Here is a 15873-nt window from a genome sequence, read left to right as displayed (position 1 = left end):
ATGCTTTAGAAATATCCTTAGAAAAGAGAATGCTTCAGAATGTGATAGACCTCATAATAAGCAAAGCTAATACAGTATTCAATGATGAAAATTTTTCAAAATTTAAAAACAAGTGTGCTTCATAAAATTTTGTAAGTCACTTATGCATGAATTTCAAAGTAGCCTTAGACTTCTAACTACCTGGCAACATTTTGGGATGTGATTTACAAGCTAAGATACATAGTCTATAATATGACACCTACTTTCCTGGGCCATGTAATTAAATTACAAATAATACATATACATACATATATATATCTTAGTAAACATAAGTGAAATTGTAGCAAGCCAATTAAATAATATATATCTGGAATCCAGAAGTAGGTTGAGATGTCAGAAGAAACACACATGGCTGTCTAATGGACAGAAAGGAAAAACGCATCATGCTGGGGCAGTCAAGGAGACTTACCTTTGATGACGATCGAAGATGTACATAAAGCAGAGCCTGCATCATTCGACACTTTGCATGTGTACAAACCAGCATCGTCCATGCCTGCCCTCTTGATTTGCAGCAGAAGTGTGTTGTTCTTGAATGTGATTTCACAGTTAGATGTTGGATGGATCTCTATGTTATTTTTGTACCAAGCAACAGAGATGGGTTGGGAACCAGCAACACGGCCCTCAAGTTTGAAAGAATTCCCTTCTGTTTCTTCTACTGTCTCTGAGAGTTTTTTCGTGAAACTTGGTGGGATCAGCCGCTCTGTAAGAAAGTTCAAGGACATATGAAGTGGAATCCAGAAGTAAGTTATTAATAGGAGGCTTTTCAAGAGAGAGAAGCCATATTTTAAGCTCAAAATCAATGCTGACCAACTAAATACAGCATATTAGTGTAATGTTCCTAAATATTTTGCCTCCCTCCACAAGCTTATTGTATTTATTTTTATTTTTAAATTAAAAAAATTACTTTATATCAGAATATAGCTGATTAACAATGTTGTATGTTTTAGTTTTAACAAGTTTATTTTAAACTGTTCTCTGATTTATGGGATGGATGATAAGAATAACTTATGGCCAGTTACAGAACCAGATATTTGTAAAAAGTAAAAGCAGGGGGAGAGAAACTTTAGAGAAATGCAGATTTTAAAAGATCATTTTTTTCTCTAGAGAAACTTATTTCTTCTGAAACATTTTTTTTTTATGTCAGTGGTTCAAAAATGTCCTAAATGAAAAAAAAAATCCTAAATATTATCTGTTCTAACAAAACTGATATGCAAAGATACCTTTTATATTGAGCTGAGCTGTGCAGGAGTCCTTTCCCACTTCATTGGCAGCATAGCATGTATACTGTCCAGAGTCTCCTTTGTCCACTTTTAGGATGGTCAGGTGGGCACTGTTTTCCAGATAACTAATCTGGTAGTTTCCACCACTTCGGATCTCTCTGTTGTCTTTAGCCCAGGCGACCTTTATCGGCTGTGTCCCAGTCACGTGGCACTCAAAGTCTGCACTCTCTCCCACCACAGCATCCACAGGGGCCAGAGGGATGTCAAAGAAGGGGGGGTTCTTCCCCTCTGGGAGGACAGCAGAAAGACAAGTTTTCAGGCTCCATACCTGACCGTCCTAGGTCACACAAATCGTCCTCCCCTAATTTCAAATTTGGTTCTAACAATTTTACTTACAAAAATAGAAGCTTTAGGGATTCACGCACCTGTGAGAATGAGTCTGGCACTGGAAGAAGCAGAACCTATAGGATTTGTAGCTGTGCAAGAATATTGGCCTGCAAAACTCCGATCAGTTTGGAAAATGTTTAGAGTGGCCACATTATCTAAAAATGATGCTTGTATGTTGGGGCTGTCTTTCACTGGCCTGCCATCTTTAAACCAAGACACTGAGATAGGTTCTGATCCACTGACGGCACACTCAAAAACAACTGGCAGCCCAACTGTTTCCTGAACATCTCTCAACTGTCGAGAAAATGATGGTGGAAGTTTTTGCTCTGTAGGAAGAGAATTAAAGTGATGAATACTTCTGGACATTTTGAATTTACTGAATATTCTTCTCACAATTATTGTTACCTAGATAATAGAACTCCTATAAAAACATCAGGATATCAGGAGATATTCACAACTCTTAAATTAACTTGGACTCAGGGAAAAGCAGGTAAATTTTTGGAGCAAAAGTTTTAATTTGATGGCATGCTGATACATGTTATGGAGAAGGGAATGACAACCCACTCCAGTATTCTTGCCTGAAGAATCTCATGGACAGAGGAGCCTGGCGGGCTACAGTTCATGGGGTCGCAAAGAGTTAGACATGACTGAGTGACTGACACCCATGCGTGGTAGGTGTAAAAATATGTAAGCCAATAGAAAAACTGATTACTTTAAGGTATATTTCTGGCATGTAGCAGATTCTCTTACTTTTAAAGACTGCTTTCCAGCAATCTGAATGAGACACTCAGGGAGTAAGGATTTAAAAATATGGTTATTTGTTTTTCTTAAAGATGTAATTATAGAGGCAAATGATGACATGATCCTTCTAACTGAAGATTTAGTCATTTTATTTCTCTCTGTAAAGGTGATTGAAAAAGATAATCTAATTTGTAGGTAGAACTACTTAAGCAGAAAACTTTGCATTTGGAAAGATTTCTCCAAAAAGAAAAACCTCACCAGATATTTAAAATCTTGTTCAAAAGACACACATTCATTCACTTTAAAAATATTGCAATCACCTTGAACAGTCAGGAAAGTTGATGAAGAAACTTCTCCCACACTGTTTTCAGCTCGGCAGATATATTCTCCGCTGTCATTACTATCAACCTGGTTGAAAACCAATGTAGCAACATTGTTCCTAAAATGCATCTTGTAGGTAGCAGTAGGTCTCAATTTTGTATCCCCTTTAAACCAGGACACCGCAATTTCAGGGGTCCCGCCAAGCTGGCATTGTAATGAGGCAGAATCTCCAACAGTCACCTTCACAGGCTCCAACTGCCTGACAAAATATGGTGGTTCTACAGACAAGAGAGAGAATCAGTCATGAAGGAGGCATGCTGCAGGGGTTACGTGTATGCAAAGATGGGAATGTGCAATCACAACAAACCTAGTATCAGGATCTGTGCTGAACAGGAGTCTTTTCCGGAAGTGTTCTCAATGTAACAGTTGTACTGCCCTGCGTCCTCCACTGTGCTGCTTGGGATTTCCAGGATCGCAGATCTTTCAGTTGTGGTTATGTTACACCTCTGAGATGGAGTTACGTTTATGCCATTTTTCTTCCATGTCACGGAAATGGGAGGAGTTCCAGTGTATGTGCCCTCTAGGATCAGAGGTTTTCCTTTCTCTATGCTGTAATCATTGAGCTTCTTTACAAATCTGGCTGGGGCTGTAGCAGACAAATCAAAAATACGATATCAAACACATATACACATGGATATGGGCATATCTAGTACTTCACCTATGTTAACTGTACAAATGCAGAATAGCAGTCAAACAAACCTTTTACGTAGAGATGTGTTGTACAAGAAACTTTGCCAGCTTCATTAGTAACGATGCAGGTATACTCCCCACTCTGTGATGTATCCACGTCAAACAACTCCAGTTCAGCAACTGAATCCTCCAAAGACACATTACATGTGTCCCCTGGTACTAGTTCAGTGCTTCCCTTGAACCAGCTAACACTGAAAGGGGGTGTTCCTTTTACAATGCTTGTGAAGGTTACATTGGTTCCAGTTAAAACATCCATGGGGTCAGGTTTCTGAACAAAAGATGGTGGTTCTAAACAAAAAAGCACATATCAGAAAAAGGTTAACAATTTTGAATTTTGATTATAAAAATGTTTAATGCATAATGAAATGCAATGATATTTTACTGTATTTTGGACTGACCTCTCACAGTCAAAGGAGCACTGCACTCATCAGAACCGGCCACATTAGTAGCTATACACGTGTAGTTGCCAGCATCTGATTCTTCCAGCATGTTCACAGTTAAAGCACATGTGTTATCTGTCAGGGTAGTCTGGTATTTCCTTCCACTGCTAATCTCGTTTCTTTCATGGAACCAGGAGACGGAGATTGGAGGTGATCCATAGACTTTACACTCCATTACCACCGAGGAACCAGACAGACCATTTGTCTCTTTCAATCTTCTCGTGAACGAAGGAGGAACAATTCGGTCTGAATGTGATAAAAATCAAACAAACAAGGGACATCAGTTATAAAATGATTTGAAGAGAGAATTATTGTCTTTTTGATGGAATATCCCTAGATCCATTTGGCTCTTTTGTGGGGGTATCAAAGAACTGCCCGAGGCTTCACACAATGGAGAGCCTTGAGAATCAATGGGCAAGATGTGCTAATTGACTTAGGAATTTTGGTCTCTCTTTGCTGTGTATCATTATGTGGAGAATTATTCCAGCATAACCAACAGTAGAAAACCACAGTATCCTCATTCCTTACTCAGGAATTAAGTTTTATTTCTACCACCCTGAATTGTGGTAATTCCTCCAAGAGAAAGGAATAGAACTTTTGGGCTTGCTTTTCTCCTATCTCTATAATGAGATGGTTGGATGGCATTGTTGATTCAATAGACATGAGTCTGAGGAAGCTCTGGGAGATAGACAGTGAATGACAGGGAAGCCTGGCATGCGGGAGATAGTGAATGACAGGGAAGCCTGGCAGGCTACAATCCATGGGGCTGCAAAGAGACATGGCTTAGCAACGGAACAACAACAGGATAGGCATATTACCTCTAATTTTGCTGTTGCAGAATGTCAGACTCATGTCACACTGTAGAATGTGGAGCTTCTCATACACATACATGTAAAGCAGGAACTATACTATGATCACACCGAAACAAAAACCCAACCAACCAACCTGAAACTTGCACTGAGGCTGTGCAGCTGTCTTTGCCCACAGGGTTCTGCACCTCAAAACTGTACACCCCACTGTCACTGGGGGCCACATTAATGATCTTAAGGCCAGACACTTTGTTGAAGAAGCTTATTTTGTATTTGTTGTCACTTGTCAGCTCTTTTCCATCCTTAAACCACTTGGTCGTGAGTTCGGGTGTGCCAGTGACCGAGCATTCCAAGGTACAGGTGTCTCCTGTGGTCACTGTTATGGATTCTGGCTTTTCCACAATTGCTGCAGGCTCTGGAATGAGATACAAATTGCATTCAAGTGTTAAAACCCCATGGAAAAACTAAGGAAGACACAGGTTCTGGTAACTGTATGCCTTCTACTCATGATGACATTCTCTCTGCACTAACCGAGGATGGACACCGTGGCAGAACACTCTTGCATTCCGGCATCGTTTTTGATCTGACAGGTGTATTTCCCGGCGTTGGCTGTTTCCGCTCTTGAAAACTGTAGGGTTGCAGTGTTTTCTGAATAAGAGATCCATATGTTGTCACTTTCTCTGACGATCTCCCCCTTGTCTTTGAACCACACCACGGAAATGGGCTCAGCGCCCTCAACAGTAGCCTGAAGCTGAACTTCTTCACCAACGATGGTAGAAACATCACTGGGCTTCTTCACAAACCTTGGTGGCGCTGAAGAAAAGGGGACAAAAAAAAAAAAAAAAAAAGAGATTTAAAAGGTGTGGGGCTAAGAGTATTTCCCTCAAAGCCATCAATGCCAGGAATCAAACTAGTGATCATGCACTCCTTGCATTTCTTAAAGAGGCATTTCTGGTGAGTGGGAGCAAGAATGCATTAGAGTTTTGTACTTTTCTGGCCTTGCCACAAGGCTTGTGGGATCTTAATCTCCTGACCAGGGATTGAATCCTAGGCCACCGAGTGTGAAAGTGTCGTGTCCTGACCACTAGACCACCAGGGAACCCTCCTAGAGTTTGTGTTAAGCAGAAGGAGTTGAACACCTTTGCTTCTCTAGCTTTCTAATCCAATCAAAATCTACTGGGAAAACTGTTTAAAAGGGTATTTAGTAGGATTTGAAATGCACACTAAACATAAAAAGATTTAGGAAAGGAGAAAGGGGGAAAGTAGAAGAGATACTAGTGGAGAAGGATGGAGCCAGAGCTGAGGGGTCAACAGGGTATTAAAGTTAGAAGGAAAATACTAGTAAGCACGAGAGGCTGAAGTCACTCTAACCTTTCAGAGTGATGGAGCCCACACAGGTGTCACTTCCCACATCATTCGTGGCTTTGCACTGATACTCCCCAACGTCCGCAGCATCGACGCTCAGAATGTGAATACTCGTCAGGAAGTTCTCAGACATGATCTTGTACTTTTTGCCACTCCTAAGTTCTCTCTTGTCTTTATGCCATGAAACTTGAAATGGGGGAGTGCCCTGAAGCTCACATTCAAGGTGAACATCAGCTCCTTTCAGTGTTTCAACGGGATGAGGCTTTTTGCGGAAAATGGGTGGTTCTAAAGTTGGAAGAAAATCAAGTTAGAAAGAAAGGGGAATTAGGCTGTATTCTCTAAGTATGTATTTACAAGTAAAAATCAGTTGTCTAGTCCAACATAGAGAGTATCACTTCCAATTTTCTATTGTATCCTTTAAAACTTTTAGAACCTTGGAGAGTCCAACAGGGAATTGAGAGGACAGCTAGGATGTGCAAGACATAAAAGATGGGTAAATGCTACTCTCCCACTTTGTCCCAGATAGCTAGTGGGAAGCTTCTGTATATATAGCCCAGGGAGCTCAACTAGGTGCTCTGGGATGACCTAGAAGGGTTGGATGGGGAATGGGGCTCAAGGAGGGGGTATTTGTATACTTATGGCTGATTCACACTGTTGTGCAGCAGAAACAAACACCACACTGCAAAGCAATTATATCCCAATTTACAAAGAGAGCGAAGAGCTGACCTTTAACTTTCAAGGAGGTGGTGCTGCTCGCGCTGCCGGCGGCATTGCAGGCCTCGCAGGTGTAGTCGCCACTGTCTTCCACGCTGAGCCCGTGCATTTCCAACACTGCCACTGAGTCCACGAACGACATTCTGAATTTACTGCTCTCTTGAATTTCAGTCTCGCCCTTGTACCATAAAACTTTGATTTCTGGAGACCCTCCTATTTTACATTCGTATCTTGTAGATTCATCTTGCTTCACGATTCTTGAAGGTTCTAGCTTCTTAATGAACCTGGGCGGTTCTATGGAAGCAAGAAAGAAAACACAAGGGAAGAGATGGGAAAGACATGTATAATTCAGGATGAAGGGAAAACTCAAAAAGAGAGGTCTTTAGCTCTGGAAAACATATTTATTTGCTATAGTTCAAGAAAGAATAGGTAAGTGAAATCTAAATCCTGAAGTAAAATGCCTTTACTTTTGTAAGCACCCACATTAAATATTATTGCAAAAGGAAGGAAGAAGAGACATTAATCCTTGTGCAATCCTCCTACCAGCAAAAGAATCACTTCTTTGTGCAAGATGAGAGGCAGAGTGTGCATCTGTTGGTGAAAGCACTCTATGGTTTACAGGGATTAAGAGCATTTGATTACTTTCTTGTATGTGAACCAGTACAGGTCTGTCGTTTCCTATGGCTGCAGAGATACCAGTTATGTGCCAGGAAGAGTCAGAGTAGCAAAACTGGGTCAGATATCTTAATATTTTAAAGTGCTATTTTCTCCTATAGGACTTTAATAGATATTTCTTCAACCTCTATGATAGCCCTTTGAAGTGGGGAGAGCAACACTTTCTTCATTAACTGAATCAGAAAATTCAAGTTTAGGGAGATAAAATAATTAGCAATATGTCACAGGGCACATGGGCTGCTGAATCTAACTCTATTTTAATTTCAAGTTATTTATAAATTGTCACCACAAAAAGTCTTTAAAAATGCTCTCATGAGTTAGACCAGCAGCTCACTGAGTTAATTTCTGACCACAGCAGACAGGAACTGTTTTTGCTACCTTGAGACATGGTTGCCTTCCATGATGTAAGATATTAATGTACTCTCCAGTCCCCTGACTTCCACTATTATTTAAGTGAGGCTAGCAGAAGAGAAGAATTTGACACAATCTGACTCTTCTTGAAGGGCTTTATAGTTTGAGGTGAGGAACAAAACCATTAATTTACAAACTACTGTGGAAAAATATATCATTCAAGACAACTTCCTTTTATTGTCCTAAGATAGTTTCTTTCAAACTTGGATTATCTTACAATTCTGTGAAAAGTTCCTGTTCTCTCTCTAGTCTCTATTTTTAGCCATTGAAAATGGACCCTCAGCCCATGTTTGACCAGTTTTATATATATATTTTTTTAAATTAAAAACTTGCTCCCATTTAGAAGACCCTAGATTTGCTGTAAACTGTAAACTATAAACTTGTAGCCTGCCCAACACCTCCCATAGAGCCTGGCCCATGAAACTGAAGTTGCTCAGTCATGTCCAACTCTTTGAGACCCCATGGACTGTAGCCTAAACCCTAGTCCTAAACACATTTTTCAAGTACACACTTCCTCCTATAGTGTTAGAAGTTGAAATGAGCCCTTGCTATTTTGCTCCAACAAGTACCTTGTACACCCAGATGAGCAGAACAAGAGTCTTTTCCGGCGACATTGCTTGCATAGCAGGTGTACTGCCCAGCATCGCCTTTGCCTATTTTGAGAACCGTCAGAGTGGCGGTATTTTCAACCAAAGTCATCTTGTAGTTGCCTCCAGGACGAATCTCTCGGTTATCTTTAGCCCAAGTGATTTTCATTGGTGCAGTTCCAGTTACGTGACATTTGAAAGAACCACTTTCTCCAAGAGCCAGATCTACTGACACAGGCTTGAGATCAAAGAAAGGAGGTACTTCATGCTCTGGAAAGAATGAAGAGCAACACGGTGACTTCAGTTTCCGTGCTCTCAGACGTGGAGCAGACACTATGTGGCACCAGTCCTTGGTGGCTGGGTGCAGTGAAGCTGCTTTATAACGAAGAGGTCATGTGATGAGTTACTCACCTAAGAGGACGAGCTTTGCACTGGATGAAGCAGTCCCAAGGGGATTCGAAGCCGAGCAATTGTACTGACCTACGTGGCTCTGGTCAGTTTGCAAAATCTGAAGAGTTGCTACATTGTGAACAAAAGATGTTTGCAGATTAGCATCATCTTTCAAAAGTACCCCATCCTTGTACCAAGACACTTGGAGAGGTTCTGAGCCATTGATGCGACATTCAAATGCAACTGGGAAGCCAAGAGTCTCCTGAACATCCTTCAGTTTTCTTGCAAAGGAAGGTGGAAGTTTGCGCTCTGTAAAGAAGTTATAGACAATCCTTATTTACAAGAGAGAAAACAACCATGGCGTATTTCAATCCATTAACATTGTGATGTTTTTAAGAAAATGGATCTGTCAACACACAGTGAGACTTGCAGAGAAAACTGTCATCACCTTTGATAACAAGCACGGATGAAGAAGCCACCGCTCCCACAATGTTTTCTGCCTTGCAGGTATATTCTCCCACGTCACTGTGATCCACTTTGTTGATCACCAAGGAGGCAACGTTATTTTTGAATTGCATTTTATATGCAGGAGCTGACCGTAGCTTTGTGTGTTCTTTATACCAAGAAATTCTGATTTCTGGGGTTCCATCCACTTTACACTGTAAAGTTATAGGTTCTCCGATGACTGCTTCCACGTGTTCCAGAGGCTCAATGAAATAAGGCGGTTCTGAGGTAGAAAGGATGATAATCAATCAGGCGCACTAACTAAAAGAAGATGTTTTGAAAGAAAGAAAAGAGCAAGAAGAAGAGGTAACTGTCAACACACCTAAGACAGACACCACAGCATCACAAATATCTTGACCGGCCTCATTTTCTATTAGGCAACTGTACTGTGCGTAATCCTCTATGGTGCTGTCGAGGATTTCCAGGATGGTAGATTTTTCTGTCATGGTAATACTGCAATTCTGAGACTGTGTAAGGGCAAACTCATTCTTCATCCAGCTCACCGAGATGGGAGGGGTACCCGTAAACGTGGCCTCAAGAACGATGGGGCTTCCTGTCTCGACACTGAAATCGGCCAGTCTTTTCACAAAGGTGGCCGGTTCTATGAGGAGAAAACACAGAGGCAGAATTGACATCTTCAAGTGAAGAATCAGAAAAAATATTAAAGATATGTGCTTTAGGAGGAAAGGGCAAACCTTTCACAAAAAGATGTGCGGTACAGGAGGCACTGCCAGCGTCATTAGTCACAAGGCAGGAGTAGTCCCCGCTCTGCAAGGGCTCCACCTCAAATAGCTCCAGTTCCGTGACAAAATCTTCCAGAGAGATGCTGCATGACTCCCCGGACACCAGCTCCCTGCTGCCTTTAAACCATTTGACCTTGAAAGGCGGGGTGCCTCTGATGACACTGGTGAATGTGAGGCTCGTTCCAGGGAGCACTTCCACAGAGTCAGGGGTTTGTTCAAAAGAAGGTGGTTCTAGAGACCCCAGGGAAGGGGGAAGATCAAGAGAAAAAAGGAATCCAAGTAAGCAGTGCTTTTTGCTACTTGAAGAAAAAGGAACTAAGACTATGCACAAAGACAAAATACAGAAATCCCCCACAAGGCAGGCACTAAGTCACGTGGTGGAGGCGCTGGAGAAGCAGCGGTCTGGCCCCTGAACACTGACCTTGGATAGTCAGAACCGCCGAGCATTCATCTGACCCAGCCACGTTGGCGGCCACGCATGTGTATGTGCCTGTGTCAGAGGGCTCCAAGAAGCTCAGATTCAAAGTGCAAACGTTTTCCGAAAAGCTGGACTGGCATTTAGGCCCACTGACAATCTCATTGCCATCCTGAAACCAACCCACGGAGATGGGGGCGGAGCCGGAGACTCTGCACTCCAAAACCACTGAGGCCCCGACGATGGCGTTGATGTCCTTCAGCTTGCGGATGAAGGAAGGAGCCACAATCCGATCTGTGTGGATGAAGCGTAGTTTTCCGTTGAAAGAGAAGCTTTATTTTTTCCCCCAGGGAAAATGATATGTTCATGAAAACCTCATATTACTCACCAGAAACGTGGACAGAAACAGTGCAGGTACTCTTACCAACACTGTTCTTCACTTCAAAGCTATATAACCCCTTGTCACTCATTTCTGCACACGGGATTTTAAGCGAAGCCACTTTGTTGACGAATGTGATGTGATGCTTGCTGTCTGCAGCTATTTCTCTGCCATCTTTGAACCACTTGGCTGAAAGTTCTGGTGTTCCAGTCACTACGCATTCTAATGCGAAAGCATTTCCAGTAGTGACAGTCATGGGTTCTGGTTTCTCAATGATTCTGGCTGGTTCTAAAAGAAGAAGTATATTGCATTGAACACAAAGTCATCTTTCAAACCAAGAGTATACTCAGTATATTACTGGGTAAGAATAAGATTTGCAGGCGATGTCATAGGTCAAGCAAATGGACATTTTCCCCCTCAGGCTGCACTTTGTTACTAACCTAGGACAGTCAAGATTGCTGAACACTCTCTCATTCCAGCATCATTTTTGATTTGACACACATATTTTCCAGAGTCAGATGCCTCTGGGCTCCCAAGTTGGAGGGTTGCAACATTATCAACAAATGAAATCCTAGTGTTTTCACTCTCTCTGATGACGTCACCTTTATCTTTCAGCCAGACGACAGAAATGGGCTGGAAGCCTTCCACTACAGCCCGCAACTCAACAGCATCCCCAACCAGGGTTGAGGTGTCACTAAGCTTTTTCACAAATCGTGGGGGTTCTAATGAAAGAAATTTGAGGTTAGAGAAGAAAGATGAGAATCACAGCCAAATACATTACTGGTCAAGCAAGAAAAGATGAAAGCAAGAGGCATATATTTTGGGGCCCATGGATACAAACCTTTGAACTTGAGGGTGCAAACACATGTGTCACTCCCCACCTCATTAGTAGCTTTGCAGTAATATTCGCCCACATCGGCGGCTTCCAGGTTAAGGATATGAAGACTTGCATCAAAATTTTTTGAGGTGATTTTAAACTTCTTGCTGCTTCGAACTTGCTTTCGATCTTTAACCCACACCACTTCAAATGGGGGAGTTCCCGAAATTTCACATTGGAATACAACATCAGAACCTTTAAGGGCTCCTATTGGAGAAGGCTTCTGGGTGAAAACAGGAGGTGCTACCAGAAGAAAAGGAGATAAACAATGAGCGCATTTGCCTAAGAAAAGGGAAAATATGTTAGACTTTAAATCATTCAGTGCCTGGAGTGACCATATGACAGTAAACGAACATAAGAAATGACAAGTCATAAAAGCTAGTTTAAGAATTGCAAGCAAATCCCCTTCACTGGCCTTTTTGTTTTGGAGCTCAGAACACTGCTGAGAAAGAATCCAGAGCAGAGGAGAAGGAAGAAAGCAAGGGACTTAGTGTATCTAACCTTTGATGGTCAGGGCTGTGCTACAGCTGGCATCCCCAACTCCGTTATGGGCTTCACAGATATAGTCCCCACTGTCCTCTGCGCTGGCTTCATTGATGGTGAGCACTGCCACAGAGTCCACAAAAGACATGTTGTACTTCCAGCTCTCATGAAGTTCACTGTCATTTCGGAACCACGAAACTTTGATTTCTGGAGAACCACTTATTTTGCATTCCAGGTGGATGGATTCTCCCTGCTTTGCAACTTTTGAAGCTTCTAATTTCTTAACAAACTTTGGAGGTTCTAGTAAGTCAAAGGAAGAAACAGCTTATGTTTGTAGCTTAAGATTTTATAAATACCTAATTTTATCTTGTTTATTATTAAGAATATATGTACTTTCTGAGAATTTCATGATAAAATATATATTTTTTTCTGTTAAATAAACTTTTACTATTTTTAATAGAGAATTTAATTGACAAGTTAACCTTGTAGTCTGGATATAGAAACTAAAACATGTAAGTTAATGTATTATAGAAGTATTTGATCAAAATGATAATTCAGAATGCCATATAACAGGAAAAGAGTGAAAAAAAGAGAGGAAATGACATTTAACAAATTTCACATAAACAACACTCTGATAAGATTATACTTAGAGATACACTAATTTAAAAAACAAAATAAAAAGGAAAATAGAACTTTGATTAATGTTGCCTCCAACACTAATATACAAATTCTAATATGATCTAGTTAGTTCATCCCAAACATTTAAAAAATAAAGAAACTTTTCTGAAGAAAATTATGTAAGATGGGAGAGAATAAGTATTGGTCAGTGCCATGTAGAGATACCTTTTACACTGAGTTGAGCTGAGCACATGTCTTTGCCAACATCATTGGTTGCTTGGCAAGTATATTGACCAGAGTCTCCTTTGCCTACTTTAAGAATTCTCAAATGGGGAGTGTTTCCCACACATGTAATTGTGTAGTTTCCTCCAGGACGGATCTCCTTGTTATCTTTTGACCAAGTAATTCGCATTGGTTGAGCACCAGTAACATGACATTCAAAGTCAGCACTTTCCCCAGCAATAATATCTATAGATACAGGCTTGATGTCAAAGAAGGGAGATTTCTTAGGTTCTGGAAGATGAGAAGAAAAATCAGCATACTTTTTGCTGTTGTTCTTTATTGGCTATTTCTACTTTGACAATGAATAGGAAGTCATGGTTTACAAAGAGAAAAAGAGTAACATCGGAACAAACCTCTTGCTGTCAGTCTAGCACTGGAAGACGCTGTTCCAAGTGGATTAGAAGCTGAACAAGAATATTGGCCAGAGTGACTCAAGTCTGTTTGCAGAATTTTTAAGGTTGCCACATTATCTACAAACGATGTCTGTAGATTTTCATCATCTCGTAGAAGTACCCCATCTCTGTACCAGCTCACTTGGATGGGTGCGGAGCCATTCAGTCGACAAGTGAGGGTAACTGGTAACCCAACAGTTTGTTCAATGTCCTTTAGTTGTCTTGCAAAGGAAGGTGGGAGCTGGCGCTCTGCAGGAAGACAAGTAATACTGGAGGCATTAGTACGTGAAACAAAAATTTCCCCATAAAGGGAAGTGTGAAGATAAGGAAGAAGAAATTCCTTAACTCGTAAAATAAAATTATCACCTTGAATTCTGAAGACAGTCTTAGAAGAGGCAGTTCCTATACTGTTTTCTGCTTTACATGTGTACTCTCCACTGTCATTGATGTTCACTTTATTAAAAACAAGTGTGGCCACATTGTTTGTAAAATAAGTCCTGTATTCAGGAGTCGGCCGTAGCTTGGTATCGCCTTTGTACCAAGACACTGTAATTTCTGGGCTCCCAGCAACTTGGCATTGTAAAGAAACGGAATCTCCCACTGATGCCTCCAGAGGCTCCAGTTCCGTAACAAAATAAGGTGGTTCTAAAGAGGAAAGGTTCACGATCAGCAACTGGGATTAAAGAAAACCACACAAACCACGCCTCACGTTAGACAAATGCCAATCATTGGAGAATAAGAAACACACCTAATGTAGACACCAGGGCTTCACAAACATCCCTTCCCGCCTCATTTTCAATCTCGCAGGAATACCGTCCTGCATCTCTTTTTGTGCTGTTCAGAATTTCCAGGATGCAGGTCTTCTCTGTTGTGACTATGCTGCATTTTTCAGACGGTGTTATGTTGAAACCATCCTTTTTCCATGTAACTGAAATGGGGAGTGTTCCCTTATAGGTACTTTCCAAAATGATGGATTTCCCTGGTTCTACAGAGTGATCACTCAGTTTCTTCACAAACACAGCTGGTTCTGGGGAGTGACAAAGCATAGCCGTTAAACACAGTAAAAACACGAACAAAGATGCCACTTAAAAAGCAGGAAGCACAAAGACTGGAGCAAACCTTTTACAAAGAGACGGGTAGTGCAGGATGTTTGGCCAGCGTTGTTAGAAACCACACAGGTGTATTCCCCACTCTGAGAGATGTCCACATTAAATAATTCCAGTTCTGCCACAGTGTCTTCAAAATAGATGTTGCACCTGTCTCCTTTCACCAGTTCTCTGGCACCTCTGAACCAGCCGACCTTAAATGGAGGGGTTCCTCTAATAACACTTGTGAAGGTGATGTTTTTGCCTGGTAGTACTTCCAAAGGTTCAGGTTCCTTCACGAAAGAGGGTGGTTCTATACAAGCAAGGAGGACAATGAAAAGATCCTGTAAGTTTCAGATTTAGTTGCGATTTTTATCAAAAAGAAGATGCCTTTTGAATGTGTCAGCAGGGATGGGCACCCAAAGAAGAACTTGTAAGAAAGGATGTGAGTGTCTGACACTGACCTTGTACAGCCAGCACTGCACGGCACTCATCAGACCCAGCGACATTAGCAGCCACACATGTGTAACTGCCCATATCTGATGAGTCCAGAGAATTGAGCTGCAATGTGCAGACGTTATCTGAAAATGTAGTTTGGTACTTCGCTCCACTGACAATTTTGGTTTTCCCATGAAACCAGGCAACAGAGATTGGTGATGATCCGGCTACTTTGCACTCCAAGATACAAGATGTACCCAGCACTCCAATGGTATCTTTCAGTCTTCGTGTGAAAGAAGGAGGAACCATTCGGTCTGCATGAGGAGAGGCAAGAGACTTGAGGTTTGGAAGAACAGCAGAGACTCGAGGGAAGAAAGCTTGTGAAAGGAATTTGCTGAAGCAATGGGAAGAACATGTCACAACTAACCTGAAACATCGACCACGGCTGTGCAGCTGCTTTTGCCAACATTATTTTGAACCTGGAAAGTGTATGTGCCTGCGTCCTGCTTTTCAACAGAGAGAATCTTCAAGGAAGAGATTTTGTTGTAGAAGCTAAATTTGTGTTTTTGGCTGCTGGTCAACAGCTTTCCATCCTTGTACCATTCGACTGAGAGTTCGGGAGTGCCAGCCACCTTACACTCCAGAGTGCACGTTTCTCCTACAGTAACTGTCATCGAACCTGCTTTCTCAACAATGACCGCAGGTTCTGAAATAAAACGTGATAGCCATCTGTTAAAAACTGTTAGCTTCACCTTGTCTCTACTATCAAATTCATTAACACTGTTTCTTTCAATTATATGGATATCTT

General features: G+C 41.5%; 1 protein-coding gene across 11 annotated transcripts in view; it reads right to left on the bottom strand.

Moving 5' to 3' along the window:
- Positions 1-15873, bottom strand: part of TTN (titin) — a 276227-nt gene that overhangs the window by 177026 nt on the left and 83328 nt on the right. For all 11 annotated transcript variants that reach the window (XM_027556470.1, XM_027556566.1, XM_027556480.1 and 8 more), the window contains 28 exons: positions 15493-15771; positions 15092-15379; positions 14662-14940; positions 14291-14569; positions 13909-14187; positions 13504-13791; positions 13094-13381; positions 12269-12550; positions 11732-12010; positions 11331-11612; positions 10900-11178; positions 10518-10805; positions 10049-10327; positions 9676-9954; positions 9298-9576; positions 8871-9158; positions 8442-8729; positions 6799-7080; positions 6079-6357; positions 5239-5520; positions 4844-5122; positions 3857-4144; positions 3468-3746; positions 3076-3354; positions 2708-2986; positions 1685-1972; positions 1260-1547; positions 449-739 (listed from right to left, as the gene is read on the bottom strand). In XM_027556470.1, coding sequence (XP_027412271.1) covers positions 449-739; positions 1260-1547; positions 1685-1972; positions 2708-2986; positions 3076-3354; positions 3468-3746; positions 3857-4144; positions 4844-5122; positions 5239-5520; positions 6079-6357; positions 6799-7080; positions 8442-8729; positions 8871-9158; positions 9298-9576; positions 9676-9954; positions 10049-10327; positions 10518-10805; positions 10900-11178; positions 11331-11612; positions 11732-12010; positions 12269-12550; positions 13094-13381; positions 13504-13791; positions 13909-14187; positions 14291-14569; positions 14662-14940; positions 15092-15379; positions 15493-15771 — 7917 coding nt within the window. The remainder of the gene's footprint in view (positions 1-448; positions 740-1259; positions 1548-1684; positions 1973-2707; positions 2987-3075; positions 3355-3467; positions 3747-3856; positions 4145-4843; positions 5123-5238; positions 5521-6078; positions 6358-6798; positions 7081-8441; positions 8730-8870; positions 9159-9297; positions 9577-9675; positions 9955-10048; positions 10328-10517; positions 10806-10899; positions 11179-11330; positions 11613-11731; positions 12011-12268; positions 12551-13093; positions 13382-13503; positions 13792-13908; positions 14188-14290; positions 14570-14661; positions 14941-15091; positions 15380-15492; positions 15772-15873) is intronic.

This window comes from Bos indicus x Bos taurus, chromosome 2 (genome assembly GCF_003369695.1).
Source record: "Bos indicus x Bos taurus breed Angus x Brahman F1 hybrid chromosome 2, Bos_hybrid_MaternalHap_v2.0, whole genome shotgun sequence".
NCBI classification, from domain to species: Eukaryota; Metazoa; Chordata; class Mammalia; order Artiodactyla; family Bovidae; genus Bos; species Bos indicus x Bos taurus.
The sequence above is the reverse complement of the archived record's forward strand: the minus strand, read 5'-3'. Positions and strand labels throughout refer to the sequence as shown.